The following is a 21,434-nucleotide window of genomic DNA, read 5'->3' as shown; positions in this document are numbered from 1 at the left end:
AACCACACTGGGAGCCGGCGCTGCCCTCCCGGCCGCCCCCCCGGCCCCACCTGGCGGGCAGAGCCCGGCGGCCGCCCGTTAATTGGATCGGGAGCGCGGCGGAGGGGGGCGGGAGCCCTCGCCGGAGCTGCCCCGCCGCCACCGGAGCGCTGGGGACGGGCCCGCCCCGCCGGCAGCCGCTGAGAGGCGGGGCGGGAGCCCCCGTGTCCCGCGGTTGAAATAGGGGGAGGGCCCGGCCCGCTTTCAGCTCAGGTGGCCGCTGCCCGCCGGGCGTCCCTCCGCGTGGAGCCGCGCTGCCTGGGAGGTAAGCGGCGGGGTCACCTCTGCTGCTGCCGGGGCGCTTTAGGACCTGTTTCCCGTGGGGTGCCGGGGGTCCCGGCGGCACGGAACAGCGCGGCCCGGTGGAGGGCAGCGCGGCTCGGGAGGCGCTGGCAGCTGCGAGGGAAAAGTTTCCTCATGGAAAGGGGGCGGACGGGGGGAGGCGGTGCCCGGCCGGGCGCTGCCTGTGGGCACAAGGGGAGCGGGAGGCGGCTCGGAGTGACACGGAGCGGAGACCCGGGGTAGGCGCGGGGGAGCGGCGGGAGGGGCGGCGGGTGCGCGGTGCCGGGCAGGTTGTTGGCGGGGGGCTGCGGGAAGGTCCCCGCATAGCTCCGGTCCCTCCGCTCCCCTTGCAGCCCGGCCGCCAGCCTGACCTTCACCGGGTGCTGCTGCGGCTGGGGGCTGCGGAGGCTTCCCCGCTCCCTCCGGGGCCAGCGCCTCCGCTCCGCGGCGGGGACAGGGGCCCCTTTGTGCCGGAGCCGTGTTGAGTCGCTTCCCACTCTGAAACCGGAGCCGCGGGCGCTGGCAGCGCTGTGGCGGAGCGGGGTAAAGCGGCTTCGCAGGACCCCTGGGGGAAGGGGCCTCGCTGGGGCCCAGGCTCGGGGGCTGCACCCCCGTGCTCGGGGGTCCGTGTTGTCGGTCCGTGAGCCGGACTCAGCCCTGCCCTTGCTCATCTTCTTGCCCTTGTCTGGCTGCCGACAGCGGTCTCGGTGTGCGGGAGGGGAGAGCAGGGTGTGGGGTAGGCGAAGGGGTGCTGCTTGTGGTCGTGTCAGTCGGGCCCGGGCAGGCTGCTGGGGGTTACCGTGTCCTCTCCGGCCCAGGGCAGGAAAAAGCTGATAAACATGGAGGGTATTAGTGGGCCTGAACACTTCGTGCTTGAGGAGACAGTCTACGATTTGTCACTGTGTGCAGGAGGAGAGATCAGCAATCTCTGCGAAGCTATTGATAAATGAAGTTAATATGGCCCAAACATATTAACCAGTTTCACCACTTTCCGTGCCAACTATGTGTTCTTCATTTGCTTCAGTTCTTCAGGCTTGCAGGAGGCTCAGAGCATGGTGGTGAGGGGGAGGTTAGCTGACCATCTCTGCGCTTGCTCCTGGCCCTAGGATGTAGTCTGGCCTTTTTGTTCACTCTCCTTACCCAACTGGTGCTCGCTGTCTCCTGAAGAAGGAGATAAGCCCCTTTCCCCTTGGAGTCAACCACTGGTCTCACTCACACAGAGGAATTCCTGATACGGAGGTAATTGATTGCAGTGCAGAACGCTGGCAGAGCCTCTCACTCCACCCTGGAATTCACATGTCACCGAGAAGTCCCTAAGCGTGGCGATGACTCAAGTCGCTCTGGGTGCGTAATGGGAGCAGAACGCACAACTGCTGTGTGTGGGCTAAAATGACAGGGTCCAGATACTCCTTGCTTCAGGTGTGAGCTGGTCTCGGGGTGGAGCCTGAGTAGAGCTTCTCCCCGTGCATTGCATAACTGCACACATTCTTTCGGGCAAGGATTCACCTTTCTGCAGACTGTTCAATGTGCTCTGTGTGAGCCAGAGTCTGTTCTGCTTTGACAGGGTTTTGTGTTATTAATAGTGTTTCACTAGAAGTTCCCTAAAATATATCCTAGATCATTCTTTGATTTGCAGCTTGGAACAGAATGAATGTGTGAGCTGGATCAGCTGCTCGCTGCTCCCCTGTCCTGTGCTCGCTGTATTGTATTGCTTTATTGGCTTTCTTTTCTTTTTTTCCTTCTGACCCATGAGTTTGAGCTTCCCTGGCTTGCCTGCACTTGTCCAAGTGAAGGCTGTTTTCTCCTTCTCAGGCTGTATAAAGCAGTAAATTCAATGTGTCAGCGATGTATAGGCCTGAGAACAACTGTCCACCTGGAACTCCATTCTCAAATGTCAGTGAGTGAATAAGGATTGTGTGTAACTGAAGTGTGCCAAAATGCTGCAGGTCCTTGGCAGATTCTATGTGTAATCAAGTCATAAAAGCTTAAATCTTATGGACCCAAATTAATTTATTTGCAGGACAATGGTGCTTTTAGTCATTATAGGTTATTATGGATTATACAAGAGCTAGCCTGTATCTGCTGGGCTTTCTCTAAATGATCGTGAGTTTCAACATAAATACATATACAGAGAGAGAAAGAAAGATTGTGGTTTTAAATGCAACAGTTCTGTCGGGTATATTTGTAATGTGACTGCTTTTAAGGGATGATAAACTGAGAACATGTTAGTCCCTGCACTGGGGCAACGTGAGCTTCTGTTAGAACTCCTATCACCCAGCCTGGCAAACACTGTATATTCTTTATTCTGACCATCTTGAGGGCTGGAGATTGTTCAGTTGTTGTTTGAACTATTTGGTCTGTGTCATGGCTGACATCCAGGAATTGAACTGGGGACCTGGAAAGCTAAAAGTATCTGCCTGTGGCCTGAGTGGAAAAAGCTATGCTCTTGATCAGAGAGCATTAATAAACTGCCTCTATTTCTGTCATCAGCTGATCAGTGATGTGCGAATTTGGGCTGCTCTGGAGAGTTCGTGGGGAAATGCCTAAACAATAGGAGAGCTGTATAAGCCCTTTGAGGGACTCTTATCTTTTTAAAGCAGACTTTCTGATCAGGCAGGCTATTTTATCACTAGTTACTCAGTGTGATGGGTGTAGAGGGGACTGTGTGACAGGGAACCGTGTCAGAAAGATTAATAAAAAAGCCATAATTCATTAGTGTGAGGTCTTAGTGGGTGGGACAGAAAACAGTGGCCATTGTATCCGGAAGTTTTAATGAAAAATGTGGGATTTTGCCCTTTGAAGACTAATGAAAGGACTTTGCATCCTTGGAGCAGTTACAGAGCTGTTTAAGAGGTAGCTTTTTGCCGCTACGTTGTGGTATGGTGACCACTAATTTAACATCCAAATTCACTCTGATTGTCTGGCCACAAGTTTTTCCAGCAGCACAAAGTGTAAAGTCAATGCAATGCCAGTGGTGCATCCTCTGCTGTAATCGTCCAGCTTTGTTTCAGTGATGGGCACATTAATTTCATGTTCCTTCAAACTGAAATGTGGGCTGAAGCCGGGCACTGCCATAAGGCACTATGTGTGACTGGCATCTTAATCATACTTGAGTCTTCAGTGATTTCTCCTCACTGTGAATGGCACGATGGGAAAGAGCCTTTCAGACTTGTGATAGTCAGAATCTGTGCATTAAATCTAGTGGCTGTCACTGGGCATTGTAGTTTGTCGAAGAGGCATGTGAGAGATCTCCATGGTACCCAGGGCCTGGATGCAGTCATTAGGCTTGTGTGGGCTTTCATGTTCTTTGTAGGTGGCTGTGGTGGGGCTCTGTTTATTGCGACCTGTCAGTAAGTTTTTCCAGCTTAGAGCAGTTAGAATTGCTGCAGGCAACCCACAACTAAGTGTTAGCAAGTCTTCAGCCTCCTCAGTTCTTGTCCATGCCATCAGCTTGCCCAAGCTGTGTCTCTTCTATTTGCAGGAAGATGCAGTAGTTGCCTCCTGGGTTGTTGGGGACATGGTCAGTGTTCTCACTTGCCTGTAGGTGATTATCTGTTGGCAGTAACTTCCTCTTCTCCTCAGTATCCCTGCTGCTGAGCCAAACCTCTCCTGCTCCTGGGAGGGCTGAGCTGTATCAGCTACTGTTAAATAGAGCTCTGAAGTAGGCTTGTGCCTGTCTCTGACAAGGGCATGAAGCTTCACAGAGGATTGGGAGAATACACAGCATATTTCACTTCTTGAATGATTCTAGGTATTTATTTTTGTTTCTTGGTGTTTTCAGTCAGCTCTTTCTTGTACTGGAACTGCTGACTTGTGTGAAAGCCCGATGCTGACTCCAGCAGCAATGCAAGTCAAAACCTAGGGTTTTGAGCTGTGGGATAGGAGCTGCTTCAGGAAGCCACTGGGAAGAAATAAACCCCACTGGATTGCTCTTTGTGCTTTCTGGTTTAAAAACAACCCCTTAGTGTTCTTTTCTTACATGTCAGGTTGAGTCCTGAGGATCAGAAACTGAGATCATTGCTTTGGGCAATGGGCTGAGAAAGCAAATGACATTCCAGTGATGAAGAACAGTTAAAATCTATGCTGTGATGTGTGCCCTTTGGGCTGACTGTCCCATTTGCTTGTGTTCTCCTGGGGTCTTGTTGATATGAAGTAATTTATATTAAAAGTCCTGTTCTTCAAGCTGAGGTCCAAAAAGCTTACTTGAAGAGGCACTACTGATACCAAAGAGCAGATTCTGTGCAAATAGTATGAAAGCAGATAAAATTTGCTCCGTGACATTCAGGATAATGAACTTCAAGAAGAATGCACAAAATACGGTTCTGCACAGTGCAGGCCAGTTCCTAACGGCTGCCCTGCTTCACCCTTGTTATCTTCTGACATGGGAAGAATGTCAGAAAGGCACATGAGTATCTTTAGGAATGGAGTACCTGCAAAGCGAATCTACCAAACTTCTTGAACCAGGAGATGCTATGAAGGGAATTGAAGTTACTGAATGTTCTCTCCAGGCCACAGAGCAAACACTTTCTTTGTATGTGCCTCGTTCCATAAAAGACTGTGGAATGACTCTGTGTAAGCTGGTCTATAGTTCTGCCAGTTTGTGGTACTAAAGCCTGCCTTACAGTTGTTCTTTATGTTGTTTAGATATTCCTCTGAGGAAGCAATTGAGTAAACCTGGCTATGGTGGCAAAAGGTGAACAAAGAGCTTTGCCATTGGAGTGGAGGAACTGACCGCAACATGGGACAGAAGCACTGGGTGTGATGCTTTACCTCATTCTTCTCCTTTACCATAAGAGCTATTCTAGCAGTCAAGCTCATCTTCTTCAGCTCTCACTTTAAAAAGTTGGTTGTACTCCCTTCTAGAGCATGTTTGGGACTCAGAACTGTGAAGGGAACCGGATGAACTTCAGGAATGTTTTGATGATGATCTTTCAGGTCCTTGTCTTCATTATATGAATATTTGGAAGCAAAGTATTCACATAATAAACAGCTTTAGTAAATTAGCTTTTATAAATAAAAGCAGAAACTTGTTTGATGTAACCAGAGATAAAGGAGCGGAGTACTTCAAATTCATTTGCCATATGTTTGCCACACTTGGCCTGAATGACAAAATACTATCTGCCATTCCCCCTTCCTCAAAAGACAGCTAATGGAAAAAAAAACCATAGGTAAAGTGAAGCCAGAAGCTTCACAACAGCAGCTGGGTAGAAAAACCCACTGTGATTTCCAAATGGGAAGAAGGGGCAGAGAGGGCTGATTGGAGACATCTGACTACTGTGCAATCTAGTGAAACAAGAAACACCCAAAAGCTCAGTGTTAGGATGGAGCTAACCTGCTTGTGGTGCCTATAAAGGCTGTTTGATTGCACTGATGGCAGGCTGCTTCCTTAAGACTTCTTAATGCATTCAAGTAAACTCGATCTCTGCTCTTGGGGTTGCAAAGTGATTCAATCACAGGAGAATATTCCGTTGACAGGGACTTACAGGAGTTTGCTCCCTCCTGTTCCCAACCACAGGAAGCATCCCCAGTCACCACCTTCTGTTACTTTTTTCTTTGCTCAGAGCTGAATGAAGCTGGAGCATTTTGTTCTCTTTGGATCACTGCTGTTCACATAAAGACCTGAACAAAACTTCTTTACTCAAAGCCTGGTTGGAATTGGGTGGACTGGCTCAGCCTGCTGTTGTGATGAGTTACCTTTAACAAGTTACAGGCAACTGGGTTACAGGATGGACTGTTGATCTTGCCAGGCACATTACCAGGTGAAATGTACATAAAATCCTTGGGAAACTGTCTGCATTCAGTGCAGATTGAGACTGCCGAGGAGGGGTATAATAGCTTTGGCTGGAGCTTTAAATACCTGTTTATTAATGATTTAGGAAGAAACAGCTTCCAGTTCTTTGGAGTCCCTTCTGATTAAAAGGGAGGTGCTGATTGCATGTATTTGCTGGCAAGCCCGGTGTTTGTTTGCAGAGGCTGATGCAGCAGGGTAGGAAGTACCAGGCATGTGAAGCAAACAAGTGAAGAGGCTCAGGGAGTGGGACAGCAGAGATTACAGGTTCTCACCATCCACGTGGCTTATACCCTTGGCCTGGGAGAGAGGTAAGGCAGGGATTGTGAGAACTGGGAAGTGGACATGCAGACTGATGTGTGGAACAGGAACTATGCTATTCACAGCACTGAGAGAGTAGGCTGGTGTATTGCTGTTCCTGGTAGCTTGCATGTGCCTTTTATTAAACTACCCACTGCTATTTGTAGCTGGCTGTTAAATACATAGACACAGCATACATGTCAAGATTATTCTGGCAACTGTCTTAAACATACAAAATTAATATGGCCTGTTGCCCTGTTAGAGTATGGTACCCCATGGTCCAACACTGATTTCCTCCTTCTTTTAGCTCTGTGGATATTTGAGATTATAATCAATTTCTTCATAGGAAGAACAACTGGGGGGAAAAATAAACACAGACTTTGACAGCCCAATACATTCCTTCATTAACACTGCCTCATATTGTTGTGTTAAGCAGCAGTCTGTGTTCCTGTGATGCTAAAGATCTACATCATTGGAAAAGCAAACAGGATTTCTCCTTATCTGGTGAAACAATTTCTGCCTGGTGAAGTTATGTCAGTCAGGAATCTTAACCTTTAGAGCAGCAGCAATGTGCTGGTAGAGCCTGTCCTGTAGCCTTGGCCTCTCAGAACCTGACAGGGAATAGCTACTAAATGTGGAAAGTATTTAATTCTGAATGAACATTTTGAAAGCAACTTGGGGTTACAGACAGGGGGATGTCTGTCTGCAGTACATTAGCTTGGTCTGAATGTGAAGAAGACCAATATAAAGAAGCTGTGGTCTGAAATAAGAGAATAATAAAGGAGTACATAGGCTCAGGATGTCAGCCTGTAAGTTGAACAGGATCTTGTCTGCATTTTAGTACTTCAGTATAATCATGGAGAATTTTGCTAGCAGGCAAAAGCATGATCTCTAGAGAATCACTGTATGGGAGACAGGCTTGCACGTAGCTGAAGTGACCTTTGTGTGCAGTTGCTCTTCAGCCTGGTGTCCCTCCAGCCTCTCCCTGGCTGGAGAGATTTCAAGTCTTGCTTGAAACTGTGCTCGACAGCCCTGGCAGGCTTCAGTCCTTAGGGAGTGACTGGGAAGCACTGATTTCTAGTCCCTTTCCCAGTCAGGTGACTCTACCAAGGGTGTGACCACAGCAAGAAGATAAACATCTCTAAAGGAAGTTTAGGGGAATCATCACATTGTTTGGCATCCTATCTAGCTATAGAGAAGAACCAGCCCCTCTTCAGAAGGGTGAGTACACCTGTAGATATCAGACCTCTTCTGTAATGGCAGTGGAGAGCACATTACTGGGCATCGTCAGTAGTCACTGGTTCAGAGCTATTGGATGTGCGCCTCCAGAGATGGTGAGGCTGGAAAGGACATCCCATCTCATGCCCCATTTTTGTTCTCTCCGTCAGGGAGCTTCCTAGCTCTGCTATACCAGCAGCAGTCCAGTTCATTCCACTGCTGGAGTCGTGTGGAACCTCCTGGCTCCAGCTCTCTAGTTCCATTCTGACAGGTTAACAGGAAAAAAAAATCCCCAAGGGTTTTCATGCCTGTTGTTCTGTAAGGGGAGGGGGCTGTCATCCTTCTGGGTATTTGTATTGTTCAGATTGAAATGGTTGTCTGTAGCCTACACCAGAAGTGCCCTGGAGTGAAAACACCCTCACCACTGCCTGTTCTATAGAAAAGTGACTCTGGGAATCAAACAAATTGGCTGCAGAAATCTCACATTGGTTCCTTGTGTTAGTTGTTGTCTTGACGTGGAAATAATAGCAGCCCAGTCCTGATTTAAACTCTTGCTTAGCTTGGCTTTAACACCTACATAGAAATTGGTCCGTAATAAAAATATGCCTCTACCAAAACCTCAGCTACTGTTCCTGAATAAATATAACTCCACTTATTCCTGCATGTGTCTGCATCCAGCGTTTGCTGTTGCACTTGGGAAAGGGGACAGGATTTGGGCAGAAGGTTGTGTTGGGTGCAGTGCACAAGCTCTCATCCTGTGGATGAATTCCTGCAGGGCTGCATGCTCCAGCCCTTGGAGCATTTATAGAGTTCAGAGGCTTGTTCTTGGCAAACTTGGGAAAACAATTGCTTAAAAGGAGTCTCAGGAGGCAGTCAAGCAATGCACTGAAGTGATGCCTTGGGCATTTGGAGGCTGGAATTATTGGAGTGTGGTGTAGAGGGAAGAGGATCTCTCTGGTTTATGTGCCTTTAGGAAAAGGTTTCTGAAGTGAAGAGTGATTATTACTATTGGGTCTAGAAGTTTTATTTGTGGATGAGATGCTGTCTTATTCATGTTGTGCAAGCATATTACCTTGTAGTGTGTTGCCAGGTTCACACACACTTTGAATGGGAATGTTTGTTTTGAATGACACGTTGGTCTGAGGGCAGGGATATGTGCTCAGAGATATGTGACTGATTGGAGCAGGGGTGAGATTAACAACATGGTTAAAGGTGGAAACGGCTCTGCCATGACAAACCCTGTGGCATTTCTCTATGTGGAGCTCAGTACCAGTGAGGCAGTCCTGAGCCATTCTGCCTTTCTGCAGCTGAAGACCAAGAGCCATTCTTTGATAACTTAACAGGGAGTTGATAGCAGGTGTGGCCTAATAACTATGTTGGTCATAAGTGAGGGAAGGTATTTGGGGCAAGGAGGGAATACCTTTCTAGTACTGCTAGCAGGAAGGGTTGTAGCTCTGCAGGAGTCTCATTTGCATGGTTTGGTTTGTCTACCTGATGTTGCTGGTTGTAGTGGTGCCTGTGATGCCCTCGTCCATGATCCTGCAGATGTGTGAAGTTAATAAACGTGTAGTCACTCTTTCCTTCCTTCTTCAGAGAGCTTGTCTTGCAGGAGCTGCAGTGAGGTCTCAAGTAGCTCTTAACTGTGAGAGCTGAAAGAGGAAGGTGGGAAGGTAGGGATAAACATTCCTTTGCCCTGTAAATATGATTTGCTAGATAGCCTCTTATTAGCAGAGGTGGCAGCAGCATCAGAAGGAGTCTTGTACATGGTGCTGACTCACATATAATTCTAGTTTACCCAGTATAACTTCAGTTATATGCTTATACTGTCCAGGCTCTGCCAGCCATCCTGAGTCATGTGGTGGCTCTCGCTATCATAGAGCCATAGAATGGTTTGGGTTGGAAGAGATTACCTAGTTCCAACCCACTGCCATGGACAGGGACATCTTCCACTGGACCAGGCTGCTCAAAGCTCTGTCCAACCTGGCCTTGCTATATCCACAAGGTAACCCCATCATCTGTGCTGCAAAGCAACCTCCAGGCTCTGGCATCTATAACTCAAATATTTGCTTTTCTTGGCACACTCGTGTTTTCCTTGGTCTCAAGCTCTTGGTGGCTCACAGCACATACGGTGTTTTGGGAATAACTAGACATGAAGGGGTGGAATGACAATTTATCTGCTCTTTTAGGGCTCGGGGTGACAGCAGCAGCTGTTATTCAGCCCCTGTGTGCAGTACCAAGTCCTTCCCCATGGCTGCACGCGTTTCCAATTTGATCTGCTGATTGACACAGGCTCATGGAGTATGTGAAGTCCAGAAAAAGCCTGGCAGAAAAGGGTCCTCCTCCTTCTTTGACCTTTTTGCTTCCACCAGGCTAGATTTACCTGCACTTCTATAAAGTCTATACAACCGCTTTGGAACTATGGACTTGACTGGCTGCTACTCAGGTCATGGAGATTAGCCTGCAGAAATATTAGACTACCTTATTGTATTCTCTCACCTAACTCCTGTGCTGATGATTGCAGGATAGCCTTAAGCTGTGGGATACTTTGCCACACGATACTGTGGATGCTGAAACCTCATGTGGGTTCAAAAGCACATTGAAGAAATGAATGGAAGAGAAATCCATTGGGCGTTGCTAAATTCATAGGTGCCACATCCAGCTCGGGAAGTGGCTGTCGACAAATGGTTAGAGGCTTGGAGAGCATGCAGGGAGGCAGCATGTATGCTTGCTCTGTTCTCAAAGCAAGGGAAGGTATCTGCTTTTGGCTGCTGTCTACAGGGGCTATGAGAGCCCTTAGTCTGATCCAGCACAGCTACTAGTATTTTTCAGAGCCTGTTGATCTTGGTGATAGTAAATCCAGTTATTTGGGTCTGGAACTCCTGAGGAATATGGCTCAAATTTGAATATGGAAACTGCAGAAAGAACAGATTCAGAGGGGTTTCATTGGCTTTTTGCTTGACTGCCCCTCAGGTGAACAAGCACACTGTGATTCACAGCAGCTTTCCACATTTACCCCCAAATTGAGCACTGCGTAGTCAGCCTGAATTGGAAACCAGAGATGGAAGGCATGTTTGTGATTCATTGCTTCCTGATAAAGTGGGGATGGGGGTGTGGCATGGAAAAACTGATACAGCCTTCACATGTCCTACCCATTGATCTGTGTCTTCACTGGCAGAAGGAAAGAAGGGGTCTGGGGCAGTTTTAAGTCTACTTTTTACATCAGTGTTAATGGTTTTAATCCTGGCAATTCGAGGAATGTGCAGTCTGGTTTATTGGGGGCCACTGGGAAGACTTAGAAGGTTTGTGACGAGCTATAACCTTTTATCCAGTAACCCGGATCATCCTTAAGTGTCCCAACTCTTCCCCCCAACCCCTTCCTCACCAAAGTCTGCAGTACCCCAATTTGCTTTTCTTTACCTCTTCCACTTTCCCTACCTTCTTTCACTTCTCCTTCAAAATTGGCTTAATGTCTGGCTAAAAGTCCCCCTTCCAGGTTTTGCGGTTTCTGCTCTCAACTGTATTAGCTCTCAGCTGCCATCACCTTCCAGCCTCAGTCAAGCGGATGTTGCTGACTGAGAAGAAGGGGTTTTTGCTTGTCTGCTTTTTAAACAAGTAGACTTTCAACATTGAAGTAAATCTTCAGGGAAGTGAATGTGAGATAAATGAAAATGCCTCTTTCTGCCCTTGCTTCCCGTATCTTCTGCAGGCCTTTTACTTCCCTTTCCTCTGTGGAAAGTTACCTGTACCATAAGGGCAAAATAAAACATTTCTAAGAAGCTGATGGGGACAGCTTACAGAACCAAGGGACAAAGGAAGCTCTGCTGGTTGAGAGCTGCATCCTACCAGGGCAGTGCTAGGTGCTCTGATCTTAAAAGGACTCTAGACCAGAGTATGCGTTCTAGTGAGTTTTGGTTTTGTTTCTTAAATGTAGGGTTATCAAGTCCTTTGTCTTGAATACAAATCCTCTTCCTCTTTAGTAAAAAGAAACTGGAGAAGGTGCATGTGTCTGTCCTTCCCTTTTCCTTCCAAAGCCAGCTACGTGTAAAAGAGTGCACAGCAGTGAATGGAGGTGGTGGGGTTGCTAAGCTGGACACCGTGCAGTGAGAGGGGACCAAGCCCCATGTATGGTGCCTGGGGAGTGCTTATTTTCAGCCTTCCTGGCCCAAGCTGTCCCTTTGCTCAGCTGTTGTGATGGTACCTTTCCCGCACAGTGCTGTCATGCCGCCCCAGGGTTTCTATTTTCACTCTCTCTGGGGTTAGATCTTGTGACACAAGGATTTGGCATCTCTCCTACGTGCTGGAACGTGGCATCTTGGGAGGCACAGTGGCTGCAGCTGCTATATCAGAGGGTGCCCCTCCTAGTAGCTGGCAGAAGGGGGACACCCCTAGGGTTGCGATGCATCAGACCAGGTAGCATCCCTGCAGAGCAGCAGCAGGGTCTAATCATGCTCATCTTTGCATCTTCCAGCCTTTTTGAGGGAATTTGAAGTGTTTGGGACATCCTTGCTAGCTGCCCACCGCTTCCCTGCGGCATCTCACTTTCGGCTTTCAGGTATGTGCTTATTGGGGACAGGAGTAGAGTTGCATGCCCTGGAGGCATATATGATAGCTTTGCAGCCTGCTGACAAGTAGCGGTGGGGAGGGAGGACAGGGACAGCTGGTGGCATGGGTGGAGGTATTTTTCAGGTTTTGAGGTTCATGCTGTTGAATGTCACGTCCCATTTAACAACTTGCTTCAGTGACTGGGATTCAGCCTTCGGGAGGAACCCAGGCGAACAGCATTAATGTACTTCTGACACTCTCCATGAGATGAGACCAGTCAAACAGAGCCAAACTGTTTCCAGAAGACATGCAGGAAATCCCTGCATTCTGTTCTGGGATGCTTCATGGTGTGGCTCATGTCACTGAGAAGGGTCTGTGGGAGTGGACTCTCAACCTGATCTTCATCTCTGCTGTGTTCTCTTTGGGCTGGCAGAATGAGCAGATACCTCTCTGGGGTGTGAGGGAAGCTTTTTATAACTAGGAATGTGCAAGAGGAGAAGTGGCAGCAAAGGACATCTCTGTTGCATTAACCCAGCGTTGCCTAGAATGGCTTTGCATGCAAGTGACTGGGCTTGGGCCTTTTTCCAGTACTCCTTCTCTCATTCCTGTACAAAAGCAACCCTGAACCTCTCTCCAAGGAATCCATAGTGATGCACCAGTTCAGGAACAAACTGGCAGTGCAGCCTAGCACAGAGTTCTGAGACAACAGAGGGTGAGATGAACCTCTTATATTCTAGGCTAGGTTTTGAGCCTAATAGAATCTCAGAATCAGCCAGGTTGGAAAAGATCTTTAAGATCATCAAGTCCAACCATTACCCCAGGACTGCCAAAACCACCACTAAACCATGTCACTGAGAAGAGCTGAGTGTAAGGAAAACCCCAGCTCTCCAGGGCTGTTTCTGGGAAGCAATGCTGCTGGGGAACCACTATGTGTGCTGCAGGGCCCTTTGCCTGGGTATGCCCCAGCATGTTTCTGTAAGTCTGCTCAAGCCCAGCTCAGCTGGTGGGCAGCTTATAGGGCTCCTCCCCGTTCAAGACATGCCAGCCTGCTGACTGCTCAGCCTTGTTTGCTCCAGTCAGTGGTTGTAATCCTGTAATCCTGAGTCACACCGGGAAGCTGGAGTCCTCTCCATTGACAGAAGAATTACTTAAAGTCTTTCAAGGCAGATTTTAATAGCTTTAGCTACCTCACTTTCTGTAGCTTTTGCTACTTTCCTGAGGGCCTTGGTTAAGAAAAGAATCTCTGCAGAGATGTCTGGTGCTGCTGAAGGGTTCATCGCCACCTCCACTGCTGGATTCACCAGCATCTCCAGTGTCTGTACAGCTGAGGTTCAGCAAGATTGTCTTCTATGCCATCCTTTCCCAATATGCAGGGAGCGAGGGGGCAGGTCCAGTCCTGGGCATTGCTGCTGGATCAAGCAGTGTGCTGCTGGAGGTGCAGTGATGCCAGTACTTGCCTGCAGGGCAGTAAGTTGGGCTCCTCCAGCCCCAGGGGTCATGGAGAGCTGTGCTCTCTGCCAAGGCGCAGCCTGTGCCATGTTAGAAATCGCTTTTCTCTCTTCTCAGCTTAATTGAAATCTGCAAAGATTCTCTGCTGCAAGAAAACGGGGGTGATGTCATCAGAAGATGATGCTGGTGGGGAGGCTCCTGGGGGCAGCTTCTGGGAGGTAAGGAAAGATAATGGGAGTCTGAGGGAGGGAGGAATGTTTTCTGACCTCCCACCAGTTAGAGGGCTGAGATTCAAGTTCCTGGGTGACATGATGTTCCTGGGGAGTAGGAGGGAGGAACTGTGGGGAGGCTTAGGAACACAGTGTGTTACTGCAGGGAAGAGGTGACCCTTTCCTCCACAGATGCTGTGGAATGGGAGTTCCTTGGTCAGCTGACACTGATCTGAGTGGGGAGAGAGGCAAGCAAAGCATCTTGTTGTCTTCTCTCCACTGCTGTGCCTACCTGAGAGAGTGCCAGAGGAGGGTCTGAGTTCAGCTGCTGTGCTCCCTGCCCATGCAGTGACTGAAACTGCTGCTGTCTGCTCTGAAGGAACATGGAAGTCAGTACAGGATAAATGATGATGCTCTGTGGCATTTCAGGCTGGAAACTACAGGCGGACAGTGAAGCGTGTGGATGATGGGTACCGGCTCTGCAATGACTTAATCTCTTGCTTCCAAGAGCGAGCCAAGATCGAGAAGAACTATGCCCAGCAGCTAACAGAGTGGTCTCGAAAGTGGAGGACCACAGTGGAGAAAGGTAAAGCTGACAGGTTGGACTGGGAGCAGGATGCAGTCATTGCACTCTCTTCCTTGAATGTTACCTCTTACTGAGGTGATGCTGTTTCCTTTGGGGACAGGCTTCCCTTCTCCAGGAAGAGGGTGGCTTTCTTGGGTATCTGTGGTTTTGTAGCTAGTCCTCTGATTCTCCTGGAGAGCTGTTCTCTGTATTGCCAGGTATTTGGGCACAAAAAAACCCCATTAGTATCTATTTCTTTAGTTTGGCATTTCCTTGGGCAGCCCAAGTCTTAAATCAAGCTGCAGATTTCCCCTTTTAAGCATGGCTTGGCTGTCTTACTGCCTCCTCCTCCAGAGAGTGAGTAGCTATTAATGCTGGGATGTAGTGGCAGTGGGCTGAAACTGATAGCGTCTCCCAAAGAAATGGGAAACAGTGGGACAGATGCCTCAAAGGACATGCTGGTCTTGGAAGCAGAAGCTAGCCTCATAGTGCTGTTATCTATCCTGAAGCTCAGGCTGGAAACCTTCTCCTGGCCAGCACCATGTGGGAAAGCTAAGCCTGCCCAAAAGTAGGAGCAGTCGGCTGTAACAGCCAGTTTAGATGCTGCCTGTTGGGTCTGTGTGGAGAGTAGTCAATGCTGTCTTGTGTGATGGGGGAGAGTTAAGGAAGTGACTCTATACTGATACATGTGTGTAGGAGGAAAAGAATCTGCCTTCTCTTCTGTAGGCAGGAGGTGTAAGAGCCCCTCTGGTGCTTGTTCCTGCAGGTCCACAGTATGGAACTCTAGAGAAGGCCTGGCATGCCTTCCTGACAGCTGCAGACAAACTGAGTGAAATCCACTTGGCTGTCCGGAACCACCTGGCTGGGAAAGACTCAGATAAGATCAAGGCCTGGCAGAAGGAGGCCTACCACAAGCAGATGATTGGAGGCTTCAAGGAGACAAAGGAGGCAGAGGATGGATTCCGCAAGGCCCAGAAACCATGGGTGAAGAAGATGAAAGATGTGAGCAAAGTGTGAATGGAGAAGGAAGAATAAGGGCAGTTGAGGTGGCTGCCAACTGTGGGAGCCACTGGGAAAACTGGGCTTAGCCAGAGTTGCAGAGAATGCCAGAGGGAGGAATGTCTTCATAGAATGATTTGGGTTGGAAAGAACCTAAAGATCATCCAGTTCCAACCCCCTGCCATGGGCAGGGAAGCCTCACACTAGGCTGTGTCACCCAAGGCTCTGTCCAACCTGGCCTTGAACACTGCCAGGGCGGAGCATTTACCACTTCTTTGGGCACCGTGTGCCAGTGCCTCAGCACCTTCACAGTAAAGAACTTCTTTCTGATATCTAACCTGAACTTCCCCTGTTTAAGTTTAAACCCATTCCCCCTTGTCCTATCACTACAGTCCCTCTCCAGCATCCTTGATGGTCTCTTGTTCTTGGTGAGTTTGTAGCTTTCTTTTGTGGGAAGACTTCAGTAACAGGTTCTGTATTCAGTTAGCACTGAAAAAGAGCTCATTTGGAGATACCTCTTCCCTTTGGAGCGTGGTTTAGTAAATGCCAAGTAAGCATTCCTGTTACATTGTCCTGAAATGACTGCTGCCAACACTAACAAATGTTAACATGCCCTCTCTGAGTAATGGAGTATCAACGTGGTCAGTCTCATGGCTTTCTCTGCATCCTCCTCCTACCTATAGGTGGAGACGTCGAAGAAAAACTATCATGCAGCCCGGAAGGAGGAGAAAACGGCCCATACAAGGGAGAACCACGCCAAGGCAGACTCCTCTGTCTCACAGGAGCAGCTACGCAAGTTGCGGGACCGTGTGGAGAAGTGCACTCAGGAGGCTGAGAAGGTGAGTGAGTGGTGTTGTGTGGATGTGGGTCACAAGGATATTCCTCAAGGAAGAAGCACTGGTGGTAACATAACTCAGAGAAGTTATGTTGAAGTTATGCTGAAGCCTGTAAGAAGGGCTGAGATACTGTGTTGAGGCTTTAGTGAGTTAGACTGAGACTTAACTAAGGCCAAGCTCTCTCTGTCTTTGGTGTTGGGGAAGATCTAATTTATAAGTAAATAAAGCAGGGGATTTGGTGGGTGGGAGCTGCGGAGCTGAAGTTTGTGCTACCAGAATTGTCTGGTTTGTCTGCCCACAAGAGTGAAAGTGTGGAAAGTCCTCTAGGGAAGAGAGTGGCAAAGAACAAGGAACTTGCAAGAGCATTAGGAGAGCAATGGGCTGGGATAGCAGCTCTGAGATTTCCTTTTTCTGTGGTGTATTTATTCAGCAGTGCAGGGGGGAAAAACAACCTTGTCAGTTCTAAGGTAGAGCAGGGTGACATCAAGGCACATGTCTCACTACTGCTGTCCTCCTGGGTTAATACAGTGCAAGGATCAATATGAGAAGATGCTGGAAGAGCTGAACCGTTACAATCCCCGCTACATGGAGGACATGGAGCAAGTGTTTGAGGGCTGCCAGGAAGCGGAGCGCAAGCGGTTGTGCTTTTTTAAGGAGATGTTACTGAATCTGCACCAACATCTCAACCTCTCCACCAATGAAAGGTACCAGCCCTGCCACAGGAGGGAATTCTGCCAGCCTGGGGTGCCCTAGGCTCTGGTGAGGGGTGCCAATTCTCGTCTCGGGGAAGGGGAAGCTGCCTGCTTGCATTTGCCAGGTTGTGCTCCTTCCACTTCCAAGTGTGTCTTGGAACTGGCATTTGGTTCCTTTAGACTGACCAGTGCTGATCTCAGACAGTGCCAGGCTCGTCAGAGAGGATTCTTTCTGCTTCTGAACCCTTCCCCTTCCACTACGACTGCGGGTGTGCTTCTATGCTGTGAAATGCCTCCATGTTGCTATCTGTAATCCCAGCCTGAGGGATGCAGCTCTGTTGCCTTCTAGTATCTATAGTTGTTACACCCATTCTGCCCTGAGTAAAGAGACCTTTTGTGAGATGATGATAACCATAAACCCACGAGTTGCCCTTCAGTAGGGATTACACAGGGGAAATGAGTGCAGCCAAAAATCTTTTGTGCTTCTATACTTTTAAAGTGGAAGCAACAAATCTGAGCCACCTCCCTGTCTGTGTGCAAGAATGTGCCAGGCTCTTTCAGTGCTCACTTGATGATGTTAACTGCCACACGAAACAAGCCTGTCCTGCTTGCCAGGCCAACTCCCCTGTAAGGGTGGCTCAGAACAGGTGCTGCTCCAGCATCCTTAATTCTGTGGGATTTCAGATGCTCTGTAATTGTGCATGAGGTTATGCTCTTCCTTCCTATTTGGCTTTTGGGAAACAAAGGGATGTGGTTATTGGTGGTTCTGTCTGTTCCTGCTCATAGCTTTCATGCGTTGTATCGAGATCTTTACCAAGTCATCATGGCAGCGGACAACCAGGAGGACCTCAAGTGGTGGCGCAACACTCACGGGCCAGGCATGGCGATGAACTGGCCACAGTTTGAGGTGAGGCAGCATTCTAGAGTGTATTTTTACTATTTCTAAACATTCAGCTGCTTTACTGGAATTGGGGGATTGCTGATGTGTTGGAAAGAGCACGTCTTTGCTTGGCAGGCTCAGGATGCTGGGCTCTTTTTTGTTGTGTTGCAAGCTCTCTGGTGCCCCAAGTGACACATGGCAGCCCTGCCAAGGTGCAAATACTCCCCCCATCCAGCTGCAAGGTCAGGGAACAGGAACTGGTGTTTAGGGCCTTGGAACAAGACCTGTTGTAATTTTCTCATGGGCCTCTTGTTGCACACTGGGATTCAATGGGAGTGTGCCTGCAATGGCAGCAAGGCCATGGGGCTGACACAGCTGAAGTATGACCTGGTGTTCTGTCCTTCTCTATTGGTCAGAAAAGATGTACAGAGCTTTTGTATTAGAGTGGCTTGATGGAATTACTGCCTTTCCCTGAGCAGGAATGGTCCCTCGAAAGCCAGCGGCCCATCACCAAGAAGGAGAAGAGTGGAAAGATGGCTGATGATGTCACCCTGACCAGCATTCTGCCAACACGGGATGGGGTTGTCTCACAAACCCCTCTGCAGATAAGGCAAAGGTAAGGGCTAAAATCCAGGATATGTCAGGTTAAGAAGAGTACCTGCCTAGGATCATGGATGGGTTGGATTGATAAGAGTGATCTCCAACTTCCTGTCTCTTGCCAATCCCACTTTAGGAAAGACAGGGTAGAAAAGTGGCTTTAGGGTAGCTGCCTTCTTTTTGTCTAGTGTGTACTGCCTCCCAGTGCATATTTGTCCCCTGACATGGTGCTGAGCACTACCTGACAAGTCTGGTATAGCTGCTTCCCTTACCAGGAAGCAAGCTGGAGAATAGGGAGAGGCTGAAGAGACTCTGAATGTCCTACAGTTCCAGCAGCCATCCTGCTTTAAAACATGAACTCTGGCCAGAAAGGAGTGGAGATATAGAGATGTCTCAAGGCCCCTGCTCCATTTCACAGTCTGTTGGATTCAGGGGCCCTATTTGCCAATCTGCAGGTTTTCCTATGAAGAGGAACAGAACAGTCTCTTCTGTGACAGCCTGAGGGCACCTGCCCATGTGAAGTTAGTATGGACATAGCCTTTTCAGGGGTTTTTGGGTTCCAGGTGCCTGTCCTCTGCTGCTCTTCCCCTCTGCTCTTGTTCCTGACTTGGAAAACAGCATTTCAGGCATTTCTTTGGGATGGGAGACATGGTTTTTCCTGTCTTATTCTTGGCTGGAATAACTCTGGACATAGCTGGGCTCTCCAATTAGGACTGGACTTTCTTGTGTGAGAGGGTCTGCTAGAGGAGGATGAGGTTATAGTGTTGCATGTGTGAAAATACTTTGGGAATGGGTTACCCTCGTGCCCCTCAGGCCTCTAATGCTGCCATGCTTTCAACCAGATCTAGGATTTCTTGGGATCTTTCCTCCCTGTTCACCCTCATTTGGCTGCTGGGGCTCTCTTGCACCTTATTCTATAGCACAGCAGTCTCGGCAGGAGGAGTGAGGGTGGTGTGTGGTTCACAAGGAGGTGGGTGAGAGCTGATTCTACTCACAACCATCTTGTCCCCTCTCTCCTTCCACATGCAAAGCGGAGGGAAGGAAGACATTTCGGAGTGGTCAGATGAGGACACTCCCAAGAAGTGCCTGGATGCCAATGGGCACGAGGAGGACATAAAGGTACCAGGTGTACGGGTACGAGCGCTCTATGATTACACAGGACAGGAGTCTGATGAGCTGAGCTTTAAAGCAGGTACAGAAGCACTAACCTCTTACTAACATTATACTGTCCTCACTTGGGCTGACTGAATAATCTGAAACACTCTCTAAGAACCAGATGTCCCCTTGAAAACTGATATTCTTTCCCTGGCCTGACCCATTGCCAGCTCTTCCGAGGTGGATGATGCACTGGGAAGTCCTCTAGTCTTAGTTCTAAGACTAAGAGACAGGCCATCTAAAAAGAGACTGCCTAGGCCTTGGTCACAGTGTAGGGAGAGCAGACCCCAAATGGGTAAAATGGATCCTTCCTGCCTCCTCTTAAGGCATTTATTCTGCCTTGTATCTTGAGACATTATTAAATGCTTCTCCCTTGTGCCACTGATACAAAAATTCTGTAGGTGGTATATATTGTCCTTTGAAGTAACCAGAAGATGGATGTTGTGGGAGAAGGCTCAGATAACTGACATGCACTACTGAAGGCAGAATTTAATTGGCAAAAAACTCAGTGCAAACCACTGCTTAAAATGGGTATCTTGAGAGTGGACATCCTGCCTCTCAGCAGAGGATTGAGTGAGAGAGAATTTTAGTTTGTATGTGCCCTCTTTTCTAACTCCAAGAGGACATCTGGATCTTGAGAGTGTCTCTTGTCATCTTGCTTGGTTTGAGTCTTACATGGTACCTCTGTCCTATACCTCTCCAAAATACACCCATTTTGAAAAGGCACTGAAGCCCCTCAGTAGCAGGGGCTTGTGCCTGAGGCCAGTATCTATGATGCAGTGTTATACTAGTGAACTTCCTAACATGAACCTGTTGCTTTAAAGTATCTTGCAATATGGGTGTTCTACAACTACAACTTAACTTTCTCTCTTTCTACCCAGCAGATGTAATGAGGCATGACTGGATAGCTTTAGTCATCCCCTGTTTGAATCTGCTCTGAGCAGCATGTACCAGTAGGGCTTAAGCTTAACAGCCAACAACTTGTTTTCTGTGCCTCTGCCAGTGTGGGATGTGCCTACTGATGCAGTCAGATCTCCCTCTCTGGCAGAAGTATGACCTTCTACTGGTGGAGAAGGGGACCTTCCTGCCCCTTCCCAAAGTAGATGGGGAAAGGTTAAAAGCCTTTCCTGGTCATAATCTGGGAGACAAGTTGGTTCCATGCCTTGCTGGCCAAACCAGACACTTCATCATGGAATAGGCATTTTGGGTCCTAACAGCCAGAGCTTAGCAGCCTCTTACATTTCCTCCCCACCTGCTATGAAGAAGCCACTAAGAAATAAACCTCTGAGATCCTTCTGATCTCTCTGGCTTGTAAACACATCCCTCTGGAGGGAAGAAAGCAGAAATATAGGGCACAACAATATTTCTGATGTTGAACAACAAAAGTGAAGATCTGTCTCTTGTTCCTTGGCCTGGAGGGTGATACTGAGCATAGATCCTAAAGAAGTCAGTAACTCTGGCTTTGATTAAACTGAGCAGAATGATAGAGTGTGATAAGGAGAGAAAAGTGTGGTGATTCAGACCAATAGGTGTTGCTTTTTATCACCTCTTCTGAGGTGAGGAAAATGCCATGCTGTCTTTCTCAAAACTGCTTCCTAATGACTGTTTCTGCTTTTAGGTGAAGAATTAATGAAGATCAGTGAGGAAGATGAGCAGGGCTGGTGCAAAGGCCGACTTCTCACTGGCCAAGTTGGACTTTATCCTGCTAACTATGTTGAGAAAGTTGGATCATGATTGCTACTGCCCTGCTAGTGTCTCACAGCCATACCAGCGTCTCCTGCAGAGGTCACTGGGTCACTGTTGGCCCCAGTCCACCTTTGCAGTATATCCAGCAACTTCTGGACTTTGAGGGCATGTATTCCGTGTAACTAATGCTTTATTTT

General features: G+C 48.5%; 1 protein-coding gene across 1 annotated transcript; it reads left to right on the top strand.

The window, feature by feature from the left end:
- The first annotated feature begins 205 nt into the window (after positions 1-205).
- PACSIN3 (protein kinase C and casein kinase substrate in neurons 3) lies at positions 206-21,434 on the top strand. The gene is made up of 11 exons (XM_080617699.1): positions 206-304; positions 12,096-12,179; positions 13,736-13,836; positions 14,257-14,413; positions 15,159-15,394; positions 16,075-16,230; positions 16,756-16,931; positions 17,706-17,826; positions 18,279-18,415; positions 19,428-19,588; positions 21,170-21,434. The coding sequence occupies exons 3-11, from the start codon at positions 13,783-13,785 to the stop codon at positions 21,283-21,285; spliced, it is 1,314 nt and encodes a 437-aa protein (XP_080473825.1). The 5' UTR covers positions 206-304; positions 12,096-12,179; positions 13,736-13,782; the 3' UTR covers positions 21,286-21,434.

Source organism: Psittacula echo (genome assembly GCF_963264785.1).
Source record: "Psittacula echo genome assembly, chromosome: 5".
Taxonomy (NCBI): Eukaryota; Metazoa; Chordata; class Aves; order Psittaciformes; family Psittacidae; genus Psittacula; species Psittacula echo.
The sequence above is the reverse complement of the archived record's forward strand: the minus strand, read 5'-3'. Positions and strand labels throughout refer to the sequence as shown.